Consider the following 20,350-nt stretch of genomic DNA (forward strand, 5'->3'; position numbering starts at 1 on the left):
AAGAGACAGGCCGTCCCTGGCGGGTTCCTGAGGGAAGAGCAGGGGATGGAGAGGAGGCAGGTGATTGGGCCAGAGCAGAGGGACCAAGACGTGGGACGTGTGTTCGCCATGGGTTTTATCTTGTGGGCACTAGGAAAATGGGGCAGGGTGAAGGGAAGCTGCGGGGAGGCCAGCCCAGGCATTCGGGCCAGAGAAAGAGCCAGAGAGAACGAGGGCGGGGCAGGCCCTGCTGAGGCGCTGGGACGGCCTGCGGGGCCAGAGCTGTTGGGCCTAGAGGGACGCGGGAGGCGCGAGGAAGACCAGGTAGAGCTGGACTCCGCAGCTAGCCAGTCTGAGCCCTGTACTTGCTGAATGCGCGCTGGGAAGCCTCGGGTAAGCTGTCCACCTGCTCCGGGGGACACCTGCCTGGTAGCAGGATTAAAGGGGGCGTTGTTATCTCTTGTTTCTAGTAATGATTACCATCACAAACGAGACGCGGGGAACCTCCAGGTGGGTTCTGACTTACCAGCCCTCGGTGGGGGCGGGGGGGCACAGGGAAGCCGGGGCGCTCAGGACAGGGCTCCTCCCCCCACCGCCGAGGCTGTCCCCTCTCCCTAAAGTGTTCCCGACCTCTCTCCGCGGCCTCCAGGCTGGGAAGCGCCGCGCGGCGGTCCAGTTCACCACATCTTCCCGCCCCGGGCCACGAGGGACACAGTCCTGGCTGGAGACTGGGATGGGCAGAGGCCAGGCGACAGTGGCCCGGCCAGAGCCGGCTCTGGGAGTCCAGGGGCTAGCCCTGGGATCGGTTACTCAGGTCTGGGCGAGGGTGTGGGGTGGTCGTGGCAGCCCCAGAGCAGTCTCGAGTTGCCTTCGGGCCCCAGGGGCTCCAGGGCCGGGCGTGGAGAGCCACGCCCCGGGAAGCCGCCCCGCCCGCCGGGCTGCCCGCACCGCTAGGGTTAAGGCCAGGGAGCCTGGCAGACTGGGCGGTGCGTGCGCGGATTGGGGAGAAGTTTTGGTGCGGGATGGGGCGCGGGGCGGGCCGGTGCGCGCGAATTGGCTGGAAGTTGTGAGGGGCGGGGCGCGCGGCGGGCTCCGCGCTCGCTCTGGGAGAGTCGACAAAGCCCCGCAGGGAAGGACACCTCGCGGCGCCCTGGGCCCCTTGCCCCGCCGCCCCGGGACCTTGGCCCTGGCCCCCGGCATGCGGCGCCCGAGGCAGCGATGACCGCGGAGCGCACCCCGTGGGCCCAATTCTGAGTTCCTTCGCCCGTGCGCCTGCTTGACCACCGAGTCCCCGCCGGGCGCGTCCGCGACCCCGGGTGGGCAAACTGGTGAAGGTCGGGGGTCCGGGGCACGAGCGCGAGGGTCCAGTCCCTGGCCTCCTTACCCCTCTGCGGAGCTACCAGGCACGGGTCACGCGCCACTGCTCTTGCCCGGCCTTTGGTGCTGCCCTGCGTCCCGCCCCCGCACCCCACGTGGGGGCCCCCCCAGCGCAAATTTGTCCGCTAATCTGTGGGGCGGCTCAGTGTTGTGTATCCCGCGGGCAGGGCCGGAGTTACAAGCGCCAGGAATCCAGACGGTGTTTGGAGAGAGGTGGGTGGCGGGGGAGGACGGTAATTAGTGTAAACCCTTTGTCTGCCTTTGGTATCCAAGGCTTCTCTCGCGCTGCGGCTTCCTCCGACTGGAGCGTTGCCCAGTGGGGGCCAACCGGCCCCGGCCCAGGACTTGGGTGGCGGTGGCGGTGGCCCTGGGCCCATGGGCCCCTGGGTCGGAGACTGGGGACTTCGTCCTGGCACTGAGTGATCACTCACCCAATGCCCCCAGGTCTGGGCAGGCCGAGATGACGCTGTGTCCCGCGTTGTTGCTGCTGCTGCTGCTGCCACCGCTGCTGCTGGGGACCCTCCCTGGGGCCACCGCCGCCCGAAGTGAGTTTTGGCACTGGGCCCGGCAGCCTGGCCTTGGCCAGCACTGCCACTTTCCCCGCTGTGGCCCTAAACCCTGCCACAGTGTGGCCTGGCAGGAGCCCTGCGCCTGCCCCTGCCATCCAGCTCACCCAGCCCCCCCAGCACAGGAGGGCCCCCTCATCCACAGGGTCCCCCACCTCACCTGAGGGGCCTACCTCACTCTTGCCACCAGGTGGGCTCTAACCTTGCTCTCCTCAGGACACGTTCCTAGTCTTGCACACACATGCACTTTCACACGCATACCTGCAGCTGGAGCAACTGGTCATCCTAGGGATTGTTAGGGAGTGGACCCAGTTGGGACCTTGGGAACCTGCAAAAACCCTAAGAGGCCAGGGTGAGCTAGCTGGCACGTTGGTGACCTTCTTAGGGCCTGGAACTCACACTGACCCACAATCCCCACCCCAGCCCTGACCCAGTGCTGGGCCTGCCCTCCCCAGGCAGGAGATGCAGGATAGAAGCTGCATGGCGGAGTTGAGACCCAGACCTTAGGGGCCTCTCCCCCTTCCCCATATTCCTAGGTTATAACTGGGTTATAGCTTTCATATGAAAGCCATAAAGTAGTTTCATAGTAGGGCTGAGTACATTGGATACTTTTTCTTCCATTCTTGAGACTTTACTAAGAAGAGTATGTTCCAGCTCCATCCGTGTAAACATAAAAGAGGTAAAGTCTCCATCTTTCTTTAAGGCTGCATAATATTCCATGGTGTACATGTACCACAATTTATTAATCCATTCGTGGATCCATGGGCACTTGGGATTTTTCCATGACTTAGCAATTGTGAATTGAGCTGCAATAAACATTCTGGTACAAATTCAAATTAATACATTCCTTTTGGAAAGATGTTTGGAGAACACTTAGAGATCTAAAAATAGATCTGCCATTCAATCCTATAATTCCTCTACTAGGTATATACCCAGAAGACCAAAAATCACATTATAACAAAGATATTTGTACCAGAATGTAAATCCATAATTTAATATATGAGTGATCATGGAGATTCACTGAAAGGCAGATTGGTGCAGTGTAACATTATCTCAAGCAATGTGCTTCCAGCTGTAAAAATGAACTAAAAAATAAACAATATCCTGAAGGATGCAGGGAAATTATGAAGCTAATGATTTCCCAAAAGGAAAAGACAATGTGTAGATAGCAGAGGAGTGGGTGATCTAAATAAAAATTCTACATTATGCATTCTGAGTTATTATTTGAGAAGCCACACTGTCAGCAACACTTTATCATGTTGCTAATAAGCTACAGGTAGCTGAAAGGAAAAAAATAATACTATTTTATCTTCTCCATGCCCCCCATAAATCATTTTTCAAAAATGTAATTCTCTTGCTAAAATGGTAATGCTAAAATCTGATGTACGTTTTTCAAATAAGTCATTACATTTTTTGCATGACATATACTTCAAAGCATATACTACTTAAAAATCTCAGTAAATCCTCTATTTGAATTTACATACAATTTTGATGAACTTTTTCCTTGATATCATGTAAGAATACCTGAAAATAAGATACCAGTAAAACGCAGTCTCTATAGAAATTGGCTGCATGAATTCTAAAATATTTAGTTCTATAGCAGGCAACACCGTCTGTCTCAATAGTTTAAATCAAACACATTCAAAACTATCCAACCATCACTCTAAACAATTCAATAAAGAATTCTGAATAAAGTCAGAGAACTCCAAGACATTCAAGATTTGAGAATGTATTTCGGAGAAGAAAGCTTTTACCCCCAAACCCAGCCCAGCTCTGAGATAAGGTGGTGGCACTTTCCCAATTCTCCCTCAGGGGCCTCTAGGACTTATCATTGCCCAACACAGCTAAACAATATAGAAAATAGCACGCAAGCAGTATATCTGCTCAACATATCCCACTGTTGAGAGGGTTGCCAAAAGTTTATTTTTAGAAGATAAAGTAGCCATTACACAATGAAATGTCGTAATGTGAAAGCACTGTGCCAACGGTTCCCTATTTTTTTCCAAATCAGGACATGACAAATTCTCTCCAGCTTTAGAAATATCTCATTCATTTGCCTGCTCTCTTGGTGGTATCCAATGCTTGTATAAACTCAAGTCCAATGTACAAGGCGTTTGCTTTTATCAGAGCATTCATTGAGCAATAAAATATTTAAGCTTGTTCCTAAAGCATGTAACCAGTAAGGGTTTTTTTCACTCTACATACCATGCCCAGTATCAACTAGCTGAATCTAATTTTGAAGTAAAAAATAGTGTTTTTTCAGGACTTATCAGTTCCTGAGGAAGGGGTAGGGGAGCCATAGTGAAAAGTAAAGGGAGCTCCCATTTATTTTCTCAAAGTGTAACAGCATGAGCTGATGAAGGAAGTGAAGTCCTCTCCTGGGCAGGACTCCACAGGAAATCCTCTTACAGATCACAGTAAGGGCCAACAAAGCCTCAGTGAATCACTCTCACACCCTTTCTGGCCTTTTGAATTTGAAAAGACGCACTAGGGCCGCCTCCACACTGGCACAGACAAGTTGAAGGCTTCCAGGAGAACCCACCTGGCAGCTTCCACCAGGCCCCATTCAGACCCACTGGGGGCGACGTGTCACAGCCCCTGGCTCCCTCCTTTGGGAAACTCCCCAGGGTAGGCTGTCTACAGTCTAATTCGCTGTCACCTGCAGGACCCCACCTTGCAGATTTTAGGGTAGTGACTCCTTTCCTATTATGATGCAATCCAGTGCACTGTAGGAGTGCATTGTAAACATGTCTGGATGAAAGTTTACCTGGAAGCACAAATATGATGGGTAATTTTACAAAACCGGTGGCAGCTACACTCCTGCTCACTGGTGCGGCCAAACCCACAGCTGGGAGAGCCAGCATCAATAAATCTTGCATCTTCCTACCTCCTCCCTCAAATTCCTTAACGGACAATTAGTAACCAGATGGATCCTGTTTACTTCAACAGCGATACATCTCCCATTTCCCAGGCGCATCTAGCTAGCTGCCTGCTGACCGCGGCCAGAGACTCCATTCAGAAGTTGGGAAGCAGAGCCCGCACTCGCACGCTCTGGTGGTAACCTGGGAGCAGTGGGAACCGGGAGACCCGACGCCTGCGTACCAGGGCGCCAGAGAGGACGCGCCCCGAATTTCTTCGTCTCCAGACCCGCCGACCCCCGACCCCCAGGTTTCCAAGCAGAGTGCTCTCCGGGCACCCAGGCGCTTGGCACTTACCTCTCAGAATTTGTTCCACTGTCCGACTTCCTTGTGGTACTGAGAGATGGTAGTGAGCCACTGTTTGTCATCCAGAAAACTGCCACCGACTGCCCCAGGCTGCGGCAGCGCACACGCACAGCACAGCCAGCAGCAAGCCACGGGAGAGAAAACCGGGAGCGTCAGGTGCAGAGGCTCAGACCGGAAGCCCTGGACAAAGTGCCTTGCCACGATGGAAACCGGGCCGGAGGCCAACAGGGACCAGAGCGCCCACCCGCAGCTTCGCCCAGAGCAGAACGCTGGCAGCACGCAGACCAGCGACAGAGGCACGTGGAGAGGGAAGCCCCGCTGCAGCCGCTCCTCACCTTGCCGAGACCCGCCCGGTGCCCGCAGCTCCAGCGGAGACGCAGCGCCGCTCTGCCCACGCCCCGCGTCTGGAGCCGCTGCCCGCGCTTGCGCCGTCCACTGCGCCCCGCGCTGCCGCTCCGCCTCCCACGCACAGCCCCGCGACTCCGTGCCCGCCTCCCACCCACCCCCGCCCTTACCCCTCCCCCACCCTTCCATCCTCCCTCCTCCAGCCCACCCGCCTCCCACCCCCAATCCCAGACCCCCTCCACTCCACCCCTCTGTATCCCCCTCCTCCATCTCCGGCCCCTTCCTCCCCTCCGCCCGCTTCTCCATCTTGCGCTGCGTCTTCCCTCTCCTCCTTCACACCCCCTTCCTCCCCCGCCTTCTCCTTCCTACCCCCTCACCCCGTACCCTCTCCTCCATCCCACCTCCTCACTGGCTCCGGCTCCGGGGGCGACTCTCCGCTGAGCCCCTGCCAGAGGCAGCTCGAAGCGTGGAACGGGAGTCTCTTTCCAGCCTCTCCTTCCAGAGGAGCTTCCCGGCTCCTGGTGCGGTCTGCCCATCCTCTCCGCTCTGGCTGCGGCAGCACCAGGCTCGCTCTCTCTGCAGGTGCTTCCGCCCTGAGCTCTCCGGGGCAGTCTTTCAGATCTAGAAAAAAATAGTTCTACATCTCATATAGAAAAAAAAAATCGGTATTTTCATGGAAATTGAATTGAATCTGTAAATCACTTTGGAAATATAGCCATTTTAACAATACTTTTGATCATAAATACATTGTTGTGCTATCAAATACTGTTTGCTCAATTAAAATATATTTTTGTATCCCTTAACCACCCCCATTTTATCCCCTCCACACTTTTCAGCCTCTGGTAACCATCCTTCTACTCTCTGTCTTCACAAGACTGATACTTTTAATATTTAGCTCACACATGCAAGATTTTTCTTTCTGTGGCTGGCTTGTTTTGAGGTCACATAATGTTCTCAAATTCCATCCACGGTGTTGCAAATGACAGAATTTTATTCTTTTCATGGCTGAATAACATTCCTACAATAGGATATTAAAATAAATATTGTAGGAAATTAAAAATTATCTGCTGTTAACATTAATTATCTGCTGTTGGGGTGGCGCCTGTGGCTCAGTGAGTGGGACGCCGGCCCTATATACCGAGGGTGGTGGGTTCAAACCCAGCCCCGGCTGAACTGCAACCAAAAAAAAAAAAAAAAAAAAATAGCCGGGCGTTGTGGTAGGCGCCTGTAGTCCCAGCTTTTGTGATTCTTTAGGTGTGTGCTCAGATCTTTTGCCCATTATTCTCCTGGATTTTTATGTAGTTTTTATTGCTATGTATGCACATGTGTGTATGTACATACACACCCACATATAGGAAGAATACAAATTATCTATATTTTCATAGTAAACAAGCACATGCTGTATATGTATATATACACAAACGGAATCAAAACCACACAAGAATAGGTAAACATAAATATTTGATTATTTACACAAAATAAATATTATTTCTTCTACCGCTGTTTGACTTTTGCATAGCTTAATGTCTTTTATTATAAAAATGATTTAAATGCCACATAGTTAAATCTATTGATTCATTTCTAATGATATTTGTATTGTATATTTTAACATGTATGTGTGTATTTCATTTGAGAAATTTACTCTTTTAACATTACATCATAAACTGTATTTTCTTCTAATATATTCATAACTTTGTTTCTTACATTTTGAAATTTATATACCTGAAGTTATTTTTGTGAATTACATAAGAATCTAATTTCCTTATCTTTTAATTGCAATTTACACAGCACCAATTGCCTTTTCTCAACAATTCAAAGTTCTACACTTCCATGCACTAAATTCTCATGAAATTGTTTCTAGACCATGATCTTTTTATTTCCATTCTTATATTTCTCAATTATTCTACTTTTTAATTCTATTTTTGAAATAAGTGTTGAAATACAGTAGGCAAATCTCTCTCTTCTTACCCCATTTATATTTTACAATTTCTCCTGGCATAGCTCCCCTTCCAACTGAAATATATAAGGTGCATTTGAAGTTTCATGAATAATGCTAATCAAAATTTTATGATATTGTGGTGTATTTAGATTAATTTGGGGGAATAATCTTATCTTTATAATATCGAGCCATTTCATTCAGAATATGGCTTAGCTCATACTTTATTCAAATATTCATTTATGTCCTTCAGTAAAATTTTATAGTTTTGTTCATATAGGTCTTACACTTATTTTTATTAGGGTTATCTTTATTCATTTTATGATTTGTGGCTACTGTGAACCAGATCCTATCATCTATTATATATTCTGTCATTACTAGCATACAATAAAGCTACAGAAAATTTCTTATTTGCTGGTTTCTAAAAGTAATGGCATTATTTTATCTCTTTTCCAATATGTATGTAATTTATTTCTCAATATTTCATTCTAATATTTCTATATTATATTTCTTGATTTCCTGGCTCGGTGAATTGTCTAGGGCCTCTTATACAATGTTGATTAGCAATATAATACTAAAAAGTTTTTCTTGTTACTGATTTTAAGGAGAATACTTCTAATAGTTCTTTACTAAATGTTTGCTCTATAGTTTTCTGGTAGGTATCAAGGAAGTTCCATTTCATTTCTAACATACTAAGAGTTTTTGCTCATTAATTTTTTAAAATCAGGTTTGGTAAAATATTTTATAAAATAGCTTCTAAGTATGATTTTTATTTTTGCCTGTAATTATTTAAAGTAGTAAGTTCACTTGACAGATTTTCTAATGCTGAACTAACCCTGCATTGCTTGCACAGAATACACTTTGTGTTAATATGTTATCCTTTTCAGGCTAGATGAGATTTATTTGCTAATATCATAATTAGAATACTTACATTTGTGTTTATTAATGAGAGTGGTCTATATGTTTATTTTTTCTGCTACCCTTGCTTAGTTTTGTCTATAGGTCATTCTTTTCTTTATTTCATTTCTATAAAACAAAATTGAAAGCATTACAAATCTTCACGTCTAGTCTAAACAGTTTACATGGGAATTTTTATTTTTTCTTTAATATCTTTTAGATATGTTTTTAGATATGACATTGTTTTTAGAAGTAGCTGTTACTGTGTCCCTTCGTTTTTTAAATCCATTATTGATCAATTTATGCTATTTGTATATTTCTGAGCTTTTTAAAAGGAGGACATATGTTTTCAATAATTCATTTCATTTAAGTTTATAAAGATAGTGTTATCAATATGTCATGTCTGTCATATATCCTTTATCTTTGCCATGGGGTTTTAAAATTCCTCCTATATTTGTGTATGTCCACTTTTGTGTTCATCATAATTTCTTGCAACTTGTTTCTTTTTGTCTTGAATAAGACTTGTGAAATTTTGAATTTCAAAGAACAGGCCTCTTCTTTAATTAGTTTAATCCTTATCTACTAATTACTTATCTCTGCACTGAATTTACCTTGAAGTAACAATTCTGCCCTTTTTGACTCTAAGTGATCACATTATCAGACTATTTGGGGACTTATTTTGGCGAAGGTGAAGAGGAACAAAGTTTTCTCTTTCTCTGTTGACAGTTTAATGATTTTCCCTTTCTGTTTTCAGAAGGTTCATCTTCAGTCTAAGTCAGTCTTTTGTTTTTAGACTCTTACTGAACACTCCAGTAAGCATCCAACACAATGCACAGTGTTAATTCATCAGCTCCACTACGTAGATCGTTGGTTTCCAAAAACATGACAAGCTTGTAAATTTAACCATACGTATATTTATAGACTATCCACAATAGCTCTTAGAGGGCCATCTTTAAATGGTGAGTCTTCAGCGATCTTGATGCACATCATTTTGCCTTTTACATTATTTCATAGTGATACTTAATTCTTTATATCACATTTGTAACTTAATTATTGGTCAGCTTATGTAGCAAATCCCCTAGTTATGTGGAAACTCCAGAGGCATTATTTATTTTATTTTATTTATTTATTTAGTTTTGTAGTTTTGGCCAGGCTGGGTTTGAACCCACCACCTCCAGTATATGGGTCTGGTGCCCTACTCCTTGAGCCACAGGCACCAGGGGTATTATTGTTAAGCTAAGCTCGACTTCATATTCTTTGTGGTTCTCTTGGCTCTTCATTCCTTCATCTGCTGCCTTTCTCCCGGGTCTCCTAGTGACACAGCTGCATCAGTTGAAGGAGTCGCAAATGGTCATGAACACCATGATTGGTCTAGACCAGTGATTTTCAACTGATGTGCCATGAAAATTAATAAATATCATTAATTAAATTACTTTCTAATGAAGTTCAAAGGGCAGTAAGTATATTATTTTATTTTACTCTTTTTTTGAACAACATAATTTAAGTGTGTCACAGAAGTTTAACTACAGGTTCAACTGTGTTGTGCGATAAAAAGGTTGAAAACCATTGGTCTAGACCAATCTTGATTGTATCATTCTAGGAGTGGGTCAACTTCTGAGACCTAGTAGTGAGGCTGAGAGGTGGGGGTGCTTCTATTGGGAAGGACATGGGAAAGGAGGAGTATGAAGAGGAGACTGTAGAGTCTACCATTGCCATCAGATGCATTATTTGATAAAATTAAATCAAAACCCATAAAATACCAAAGTGCACTTTATTGTTGCTTCCAGAAGGATAACATTATTTACCAGTATTTTTTTATTATTGTTTCAATATTTCTTTTATCATCATCTTCATTTAATAATGGAGATCTTAAAAATTGTTTAAAATAAACTCTTCCTTTTAAAATATTTGGTATTTCTTTACTTTACCACTCTTATATGAGGTCTGACAATAAAATTTGTCGACTCACCTAAGAAAAAGGGTTTATCACTAAGGTTATCTTCGAGCCAGCTGGTGACTATAGTGATATTCAGCAACAAAGTATGTAGCACTTTTTCTAAGATGAGTTCACAAATTTAATTGTGAGAACTTGTACAATAGCTCTGATGGCCATTCCAGAAAAAAAGAGTTTCAGAATTTCTTTGAGGTGTGAACTATGCTGGCAATAGTGCACAGCTCCCCTAGGAGATTACCCCAAAGGTGACTACAGTGATATGTAGCAGTTGGGTGAATAGCACTTTTTGTAGGATGAGTTCATGAATTTAATTGTCTGACCTTGCATGTAACTGCATAGATATAATAATTTTAATGCCACTGGCAACTGTCTCTCGTTCAAAGCACCTATTCATTTACACATGATCTGAAACTACACTTTATATTCTTATAGCCTGCTTGTCTTAACACTGAAGAACAAATATTCCATTTTCTCTTGTCAATTCTTAAGTACCATCATTGTCCATTCTTCATGAATTGGCTTAATCTTTGACATTAAGAGAACAGTTGCCAATGAGGCTCTCAAATTGATCAAGGAAGAATTCATTATATTCACTGAAGGGTCTATTATTTCTTTAATGGAAAACATTTTGTCAGCTAGCATATTTAGGCTAAAATATAGTCAGTTTTGTGGAAGTTTTGGCTGCAATATTATTTATGAATACAGATTTAGGAAAGTCTTTTCTGGTCTTTTTTCTTCTACAAATTCTGCATTGCTCAAACCTTGAGGATAAGTGATTCAGCAGCAGAGTCTCTGCTTCAAGATGTTCTCACCTGGCTCAGAAAGTTTTCTGCCTAAATTAGTTAAGCCTACTGTCTCATCTATTTTTCAGTTCTATTGGATTTACTGGTTTCTCTTTGTGACCCCAGTATTAGGCTTATTATTGTTTTTCAAGTTTCTTTTTAATGTTTCTCTGCTTAACTTGTGACTTTGGTAACATTCGCTCAAATTAGATACTAGGATGCACTCTTCAGATGCCTGCTTAGTTTCCAGTTTCCTTGTATCCCTTATTCTTAGCTTCACAAGGCTGTAGCTACCTTGTGAGTTGGCTTTAGGCCACTTGTCTCAGGCCAGCTTGTTCTATACATACACTGTTTTCTTACAAGCCCAGGAGTACATCTGCTGTATAAATCCCCTACATCTCCATAACCAACTGCATTCCATCGTCCCATTGATTGGAATTTACTGAATTCACTGCATAGACCTGACATCTTAGAGCTGTGGTTCTCAACCGCAGCTATAAGTTAGAATTGGGAGGGAAAGTTGAAAAAAAAAATCAGTGTATTCATTGTAAGTATTTTTAAAATTTCAAATATTGAGGGGGTATAAATGGTTTTGTTACATGGATATCAGTCAGGATATCAGTGTCCATCTCCCACCTACAGGGTTCATTGTACTTATTATGTTCTTTATTTCCAATTATTCTTTCCTCCTTCTTTATTTCCAATGATGTTTGCATCTCTTTGTGCCTGTGTTATACCCATCAGTTACCTCACAATTATTAGAGAGTACATGTGGTGTTTGTTTTCCAGTTTCAATACACTTTGCCTAGGATAATGGTCTTTAGTTCCATTCAAGTTGCTGCTGAAGACATCATTTCATTCCTTTTTATGGGTAATTAGCACTCACGGAATATGTATAACACCTTTTAAATCCATTCATTTATTGAAGGGCACGTAAACTTATTTCACATCTTTGTGACTGTGAATTTTGCTGCAATAAACATTCAAGTATAGGTATCTTTTTGAGAAAGTGACTTATTTTCCTGTGGGCAGATACCAGCAGTGGGATTATGGGATCAAATTCTAGGTCTGTATTCATTTTCTTTGAGAAATTGTTTTTTTTCCATAGAGATGTACTAATTTGCAGTCCTTCCTATGCTGTATAAAAATTCCTTTCTCTTCACATCCATGCCAGCATTTATTGTTTTTTAACATTCTGACAGCATTAAGGTGGTATCTCATTGTGGTTTTAATTTGCATTTTCCTGATTATTCGTGATGTTGAACATTTCTTCGTGTTTTCTAGCCATTTGTCTAGCTTCTTTTGTGTGTGTGTGCCATTTTTTTATTGTGTTTTCAATGGAGAAATACATCATCTGTTTATAAAATAGCTCTTAAAAAATACAAGGAATACAGATACTATAAAACAAAGCAAACTCCAGTCATGAGACACTACATATATCATGCAAAAGCAACAGTCTGATCTCCAGGTTATGAAAACTAGAATTAAAAACTCACTACACAAAAAAGATCCAAGTTTCCAGCTTGGCAAAACTTGGGTGCAGTTACATGAAACATTTAATAAACTGAATTGTTTTCCCCAAAGCGTAAACAAAATGACAAGACTAAATCTCTGCCTGGTAATTTCAATCTAACTATGAAGCTACACAAAACACACAGACACCTTGTACACTTCACCTGTTAGTATGACCATCTTTTCTCATAGGTGGTGGGAGGAAGGGCAAGGTGACTGTGCAGAGCACAATGTCGGAAGTAGAAAGATTGTGTACTAGACATCATAAAATTATGGTGAAAAGAAAGCCTCAAGTTTTCAAAGAAAACTCCAACTTTGAAAAATTAATTTAGAAGGAGGGGGAAGAGTTTAAATAATTGCAGTTTAACATGAAAAATGCACATGTGATAGAATGGAGGACAGTGGAGGATTCATAAACATGTTCATCAGAAAAATCTATTAGCCTTACTTTGTCCAAATTAAGAAAGAGTGCAAGTTTACCAACATTTGGTATCCCTCCTACTTTGTAAAGATAGATGTTTTGCTGCTTAGTTATGAGAAATTACCTTCTTTCAAGAAAACTTCCTAATCTTTTGATAAAATAAAAAAGGAGTAGAGAACTGATTAGATGTCAAGTGCTTGTTAGAAATGATTTTTAAAATGCTTTCATATGTAAAATTTACTGACAAACTTTGGTAAACCATTTAAAAATAAAAATTATTTTCAAAATCCTGAAGAAAATGCCTTTTTGCCCACATGTTTAAAAATGAAAATCAATTTTACTACAGACAGTAGTTCTATGGAGTGTACAAAATTCTTCTTATTTAGAGATCAAACCGCCATACAAGATAGATATCATGTTTCACAGGCATTACTTTTAGTCACCCCAAAGTTTCAGCCATGGGACCAAAATTAAAGTGTTCTGTGCCATGTGGTCATAGGGTCATTGGTTTTATAACATGGCTTAAAAAAATACTGCCATTTTGTTTCTTAGGAAATAAGTCCTGCCTTGTGCATACAAGAAAAAAGAAGAAAACATAGGAAGGGGAGGTGCATAAATGTTTTTTTGTTTGTTTCGAAGAAAATGAAGGCAAAAGAATACAGAGCTTCCATAGCTCAAAGAAAAATATTTGCTGGCTGATCGCTGATTTGTATGCACTATAAAATAATTTTTTAAATAAAACCAATATATCATTTCTTAATCATGACCCCATCAAAACCAAGTATTTCCTAATTATTCTTTCAATGTCAAATGTACCCTAGAGTTGACATTTCCTTTTTAAAGGTGACAGCTACCTCATAAAGACTGAACTAGATGTTCTCTTATCCTTTCTCTGAAGTATAACAGTACACCACTGCACAATGGTATCCAATTTGAAGACTGTAGGAAATTCTTCAGAAAAAATGAAAATCTATCAAGCTGAAAATCTAAAATTAGTTCTACTTTCTAATAAAAAATACATAAAATTGCATTATCAGAATAAGTAAGTCTTTTGCCGGTTTGCATATTTTGCAAACAATGCAAATGTAAACCCAATCCAGATGTCAGTTAGGGATACAAACATAGCTTGATGTGGTTTTTGTTTGTTTGCTTTTCTTTTTTATAAAGGCAGTCATTTTTTGAAATTGTTACTGCAACTGTTGCTAACACAATAATAATAGTAGTCCTGGCTTCACATACTAACGTGGACTTCTGATCAAGTGCTGATTAGACCAGTAAGGGAGGTCACCAAAAAAACCCAAATCCATTTTTCAGTCATGTCTAGTCTTGTACCCTCCATTCTCCTTTTTTAGCATTTGAAGACAACAGGTTGAGTTGGCAGATATTGTTTATGGACCCCTGAGGTTGTTTTTACAGATTCAATCTCAGTTTTACTGAATTCTTGATAACAGGAATAGGATTTGCAGGGAGAGCAGGGGTATCAGAAAGGTCTGTACTGCATGTTTTCTGAGAAGCCAACAGAGAAGCCGCTGTCTGAATAGTTTCTGATTGAGTTGTACTTGTCTCTGTCTCAAGTTGTTCCTTTGTTTCTGTTTTATCATGTCCACTCAAAGCAAGACCGTTAGCATCTTCGCTTGTTTCATCCTCTTCTGTTTTGGTTTTCTTGGGACTCTCTTCTTTATGAGGTGAAGATGTCCTCTTGACTCCCACTATAGGATTAAGTACTTTTGTTGCTGCATTTCCTGAAGGTCTAGGTGGTAGTGGATTTACCAGATGTGTTGAACAAACAACTCTGGAGACCGTAGGCTTTGGTGGTGGAGAAATGGCTGGTTGTGTGGCAGTTTGAGGAATGCTTTCACTTGATGTACCCCCTGAGTTTCCAGTGGAATTTACTTGTGGCACAGAAACTTCATTAGCCTGTGTGTTGGTCATGGATGCTGCTATTACAGCTGGAGCAGGACCGTTTCTGCCCTGAGAGCTGCCAGAACTATTCAATGGACTGTTTTTCACAGCACTAGTAGGTGAAGGCACAGACGTGCTGTTATCAATGTCCATAGACAAGTCAAGGCTGTTGTCATTCAGAGCTGTCAATCTGACACCTTCTGTTGAATGTTTTTTTTTTTGTTTTTTTTTTTCTGAAGCACATGATTAGGTAGTAGTTGATGGAGCTGCTTTCTTTTTACGTGCATTGCAGCAATTTTCATATCCACCTCAAACATCTTGCTGTTTATTGCTTGCCTATAAACTGTGCCTGTGAACGACTGAATATCAGAGGTGAGATCAACACTCAGGTTTTCAGAGTTTTTTGTTTTTTTAAACACTAACCCAATCACCCACATTGTGTGAAATTCTTCCTTGTCAGGATTTTCTTTAGGTGCTGGAAATGACTGGGGATTGACATGAGCCAGTGTAATAAATTCATTTTTTTCCAAGCTTCCAACTAGGATTTGAATTTTTGACTCCACCAAGCCCACCCATTCTAGGCGTTGTTTTTCTGTTGGTGCACTTGCTAGAAGTACAATATAATGCTTGTACTTTTGAAAGAAGTTTGGTGCTTCAAAAAGTTTGGACCACTCTGCCTTACTCAGCAAAGTTTCATCTGTGATAGCAAGACCTTGTTTAAACTCCTCAACAATGACCATCCGTGTTGAAACGGATACATTGTACGTGGAGTTCTGTTGTGGGTATGCTGGTGTAATTATAGGCATAAGATGGCACCTATCACTGGGGTTTACCCTGGGGTCCCATACAGGCAAATTGGTGCACTTGCTAGAAGTACATTCTTCAGGCTGTTTCAATAGCACTGGATTTGGCCATTCCCATTTAGAAAATACCAAGAAAAATTTATGTACAAGAGTTGATGCTATTGCATTTGGATAAGACTGGCAAGTTCTTGCTACTAGCATAGCCTAGGAAACACCACGGAGGAAACCTAATATATTGGAATAGATGTTGTAGCGTTTAGCCCATAGTTTGATAGCTCTCAGAGTTAATCTGAAGTTTTCACTGTTTGGTACTAGATGTAAAATTTCATTGGTTACCCTGCAACCGTTAAGACTTCTTATGCATCTTATATCTAAATTTTTAACTAGACTATCATCTCGTAGATCCAAATCTTCTGGAATAGTCTGCAATGTTAATCTTGCAAACAAAATATCAATCTCTATCCCATCAAAACAGAGTTTGATAACTGGTACAAATGCCTCTTCCACAGCTCTTAAATCTTTTACTTCTTCCTGTAATTTCAACTTATCATAGAATGAGGTGAAAAAGTCACTTCGATCAACGTGTCTTGGTGCAACACACAATGCATCAATATCAGCACCTTTTGTATGTACTCCTAACCTGTAAGATCCAAAAGTAAAAATTTTTCCTCCAACATTTTCAATTACAGACTGTGGAAGATTCTTGCTTTCACTGATTTCTCGACTCCACTCTTTTACCAGGTTATTTAATTTTCCCAAAATTAAAATCCTGCGCTGCAGTTCCTCTTCTTCAGAAACCAAAAGGCTTCAGAGTCTCACTAAGTTTCTGTGTAAGTGTGCAGTCAGTCTCCTTGGGGGCTGCTCAGCCGATAGGAGAAGTAATGCCATAGTGCTTCTGTGGCCGCTGTGTTTGTTGTGATCCCTGTGCTGTAACAGGAAAGGGCATCGTCTACCCCGGTACCGCCCAGTCACTTTCCTACCGCCGCCGCTGCCACCCTGGGCATGATCCACTGAGGCGGGAGGGAGGGGGGCCCTGCCTCAGCCCTGGGTCCAACCCCTCCCGCACCCGCTCCCGCCGCTTTAAGCGCTTCTCCTCCTTCCCCTTCGTCCTAACTTGGCCCCCAAGCGCTCCATTTGTCTGGCTTCTTTTGAAAACTTCTGTTCAGGGTAATTGCCCATTCTTAATGGGATTGTTTGTTTGTTTTCTTGCTAATTTGATTGAGTTCTTTGTAGATTCAGATATTAACCCTTTTTAAAGAAGTTCTCTGTATGATTATGATATGCTACCTCTGCTGAGAAAAATTGATTCAAAGTTAAAAATGAAATAGGTTTGATCATGAAGCACAATTGGATTCCCTGTGTTGAAAGGTAGAGGAATAACAACCCCATGGTATCTTCTTGCATTTTTCTTCTACTTTCTAACGAGTGACAGTAAATAGGAAAGGGAAGAAGAGATGGTCCTTATTTGCAGTTTACCCCGCATGAAGTAATGACTGTGTTTCTCCCCAGGGCAGAACACCTATAGACCTCTGACAATATGTTTTCAACGTACCTCAACCCTCTGGGCCTTATCTCTGAGGAGGGGCGGCATATGCTTTGACCGCATGCTTGACATAGTGTACAACTTCAGAGAATCATCTTGTGGAATTTTAACCCCAGGTAAGCCAGCTCTGTGCGTGCCTCAAGGGGCCCCAAGTTCCTTAAGCCTCTGCAAGAACAGCAAACTGTTTAACTCACACTGAGTTCACTTTGTGTGCTTGATGTAGGATATGTTCATTTCTAAATATTATCCTACACATCCAGATATTTTTTGGCTGTAGCTGTCCTTGCTATTTGACAGGCCCAGGCTAGGCTCAAACTCACCAGCTCTGGTGTATGTGGCTGACAACCTACAGACATCCTCAAACTTTCTAAACAATGGGCCAGTTCACTGTCCCTCAGACCGTTGGAGGGACAGACTATAGTTTAAAAAAATACTATGAACCAATTCCTATGCACACTGAATATATCATATTTTGAAGTCAAGTAACAAAACAGGAACAAATGAAATCACACCGCCTCGTGTGGTCTGTGGGGTGCAGTTTGATGACCCCTGCATAGCCACTTGAGCTACAAGCACCGAGCCTGTTCTAGGTCATCTTAAAGACGTTATTGTACCTGTGTGGCTTAGATTTCCCATACATCCTTGTGTTGTTGAAATTATTACCACAAGTTCAGCACTTGTTCACTGAAGCCACATCAGGAAAAAGGGGACAGGCAGTTTGAGGAGAAGGAAAAGGAAGTTGATCACTTTGCCAGCAAAAAAAGAAAATGGCAGACAATGGTCTCAAAATATAGATTCTTCCTTCTGAGCAGAAAGAAGCATGGAGCTTTTAAAGGTTCTGATCTGGGCATCTCTTCTTGGGCCAAGACCATATAGTGGCCTCAGCCTGGATTCATTCCACTTCAGGCTAAGAGGATCTTGTGACCTCCACCCAGAGGATTCCCTTGAGCTATCTCCTGTTGCACAGACAGAAACATTCCCTCCCCACAACCACTGGCTGAGACAAGGATACAGGATTCTGTTCCCAAATCCTGGGAGAATTTGGGAGACAGAAAGTATTTTTTTCCATATTGTTTCAGGCCATTCCCTCTGCAACATAACTTCCAGGGGGTTTCAGTTGATCCCCACACAAAGATCCTATTATTGAGACAAATTGGATTGCCAAGACAGAAGGGAATTATTTAATACATAAGATATCTGGTTGGGAACAAGAGAATCTACCTCAAATCTGTTCCCCTGACTAACAGGAGATCTTGGGCCTTTAAATGCCAACCACATACTTTGAGCGCAGGTAGTGGGCCATGGTGAATATTGGAGTCAAAAATTCTGCCTGGGAGCCTTCAGTATCTCAGCTTCTTTGTCTTGCAGAGAACCCACCATTTCGGGGAAACAACTCAAAAGGTCAAATAGTTAGTTAAAGAAGAGGATTATAAAAAAAGAAAAAAAAAAAAGGAGGTCATTGAAATTTGTTCAAAGACCAGACTACAAGAACTTCTATAAGGACATCACTCAGGGATAATCACCAGTCACATTTTTAAGCTCTATGTTGTACATAATGTTTTGCTACATTTTCTTTTAGTTTAATAACTGTCTTTGGAAAAGAAGCCATACTCTGTAAAATAATTTAAAGAGGTTTATTCTGAGCCAAATTTGAGGACCATGACCCAAAGCCACACCCAGGAAACCTTGAGGTACATGGGCTCATGGTGGTGGGGTTATAGTTTGGTTTTATACATTTTAGGAAGACGGGGATTATAGGTGAGGTCATAAATCAGTACATGGAAAACATACATTATTAGTTTGTCTCAGAAAGGTGAGTTATCTGGAATTAGGTTGCTTACATGTTATAGGTGGGTTTAAAAATTCTTTAGCTGACACTTGGCTGAAAGAATGAGGTTCTGTGTAAAAGACCAGAAGTCAGTGAAAAGGAATGCTTAAGATAAAGGGTCTGTTAATTAGAGACAATGTACTGTACAGACTCACATGGCTTGTAATGTGTAAACATATATTGAGGACCTGCAGGCAGGTCTTGCATAGCCTTAGGGCTGATAGTGAGAGAGGATACCAGGGAAGGGTGGGGTCTAGAATGGAGGTCTTGTCAAAAAGACTCCAAGGATCCACCTGCAGGATCCTCTCCATAATGACTCAGCTCTTAGGAATTTGTAGAATTAACTTCCTGGGACCTGGAAATTTCCACTTTAGTGCAATTCTATAGTTCCGTGGGGGTTAGAACAGCTTGTCCCACTTGATTCAAACTGAGCATTGAGAAAGGCACCTGTGGGTTGGAACTTTTTGACTGGAGATAAAAAGGAAAAGACCAAGGCAGTCAGTGCAGAGAGCGTGGCCATTTTGAATTTTTCTATGCTGTTTGCTCTGTCATCTGAAATAAAAGACTATTTCCTCCTAAATATGGTGTTTGGGTACTCTTTCTCTCCATTGGGCTTTGCCTTCCTACAACATTAGTGAGTCACAAAAGACATCTCTAAGAAGGGGAGGGGCCTGATGAGGCATGTCTGACTCAATTTTAAGGGTCCTCTTGGCCAACAGGGGTTCCAGTCAGTAAACAGCTTAGGGAGAGACTTAAGATTTTATTTTATTTCACACAACTTAATTGGATGAAAGAGGGTCCAGCTACCTGCCATTATGAACCAATACACAGAGACAGGGATAGCTTCTCCAAACTTTATTTATCGGAAGGCCAGTGATTGAAGAACAGTGAGAGTAGCTTCTCCAAGACTGTTCTGTTCTTCCATTTCCAAAATCACAGTTTTATACATAAAAGTTAAAAGAAAGAACAGTACTAAGTCTTACCTTAAACAAAAATTATTGACATAACCCATGACCCATAAAAAACAATAATTGACATAACTCCCAACCCAGAACATTTCTAATTCAAAAGTTAATCTCCATGGTTTGGCACCTGTAGTTCAAGCGGCTAAGGTGCCAGCCACATACACCAGAGCTGGCACGTTTGAATGCAGCCTTGGCCTGCCAAACAATGACAACTACAACCAAAAAATAGCCAGGCATTGTGGTGGGCATCTGCGGTCCCAGCTAATTGGGAGGCTGAGGCAAAAGAATTGCTTAAGCCCAGGAGTTGGAGGTTTCT

At 42.5% G+C, this 20,350-nt stretch overlaps 1 protein-coding gene and 1 pseudogene across 1 annotated transcript; one reads left to right on the plus strand and one right to left on the minus strand.

Annotated features, from left to right (window-relative positions):
- The first annotated feature begins 351 nt into the window (after positions 1-351).
- LOC128574200 (uncharacterized) lies at positions 352-1,201 on the plus strand. The gene is made up of 2 exons (XM_053574849.1): positions 352-489; positions 629-1,201. Exons 1-2 carry the CDS (start codon positions 352-354, stop codon positions 1,199-1,201), a joined length of 711 nt encoding a protein of 236 aa, XP_053430824.1.
- A 13,069-nt stretch (positions 1,202-14,270) lies between these two features.
- On the minus strand, positions 14,271-16,665 carry LOC128574212 (poly(A) polymerase alpha-like; annotated as a pseudogene).
- Between the last annotated feature and the right edge of the window lie 3,685 nt (positions 16,666-20,350).

This window comes from Nycticebus coucang, chromosome 21 (genome assembly GCF_027406575.1).
Source record: "Nycticebus coucang isolate mNycCou1 chromosome 21, mNycCou1.pri, whole genome shotgun sequence".
Classification (NCBI taxonomy): Eukaryota; Metazoa; Chordata; class Mammalia; order Primates; family Lorisidae; genus Nycticebus; species Nycticebus coucang.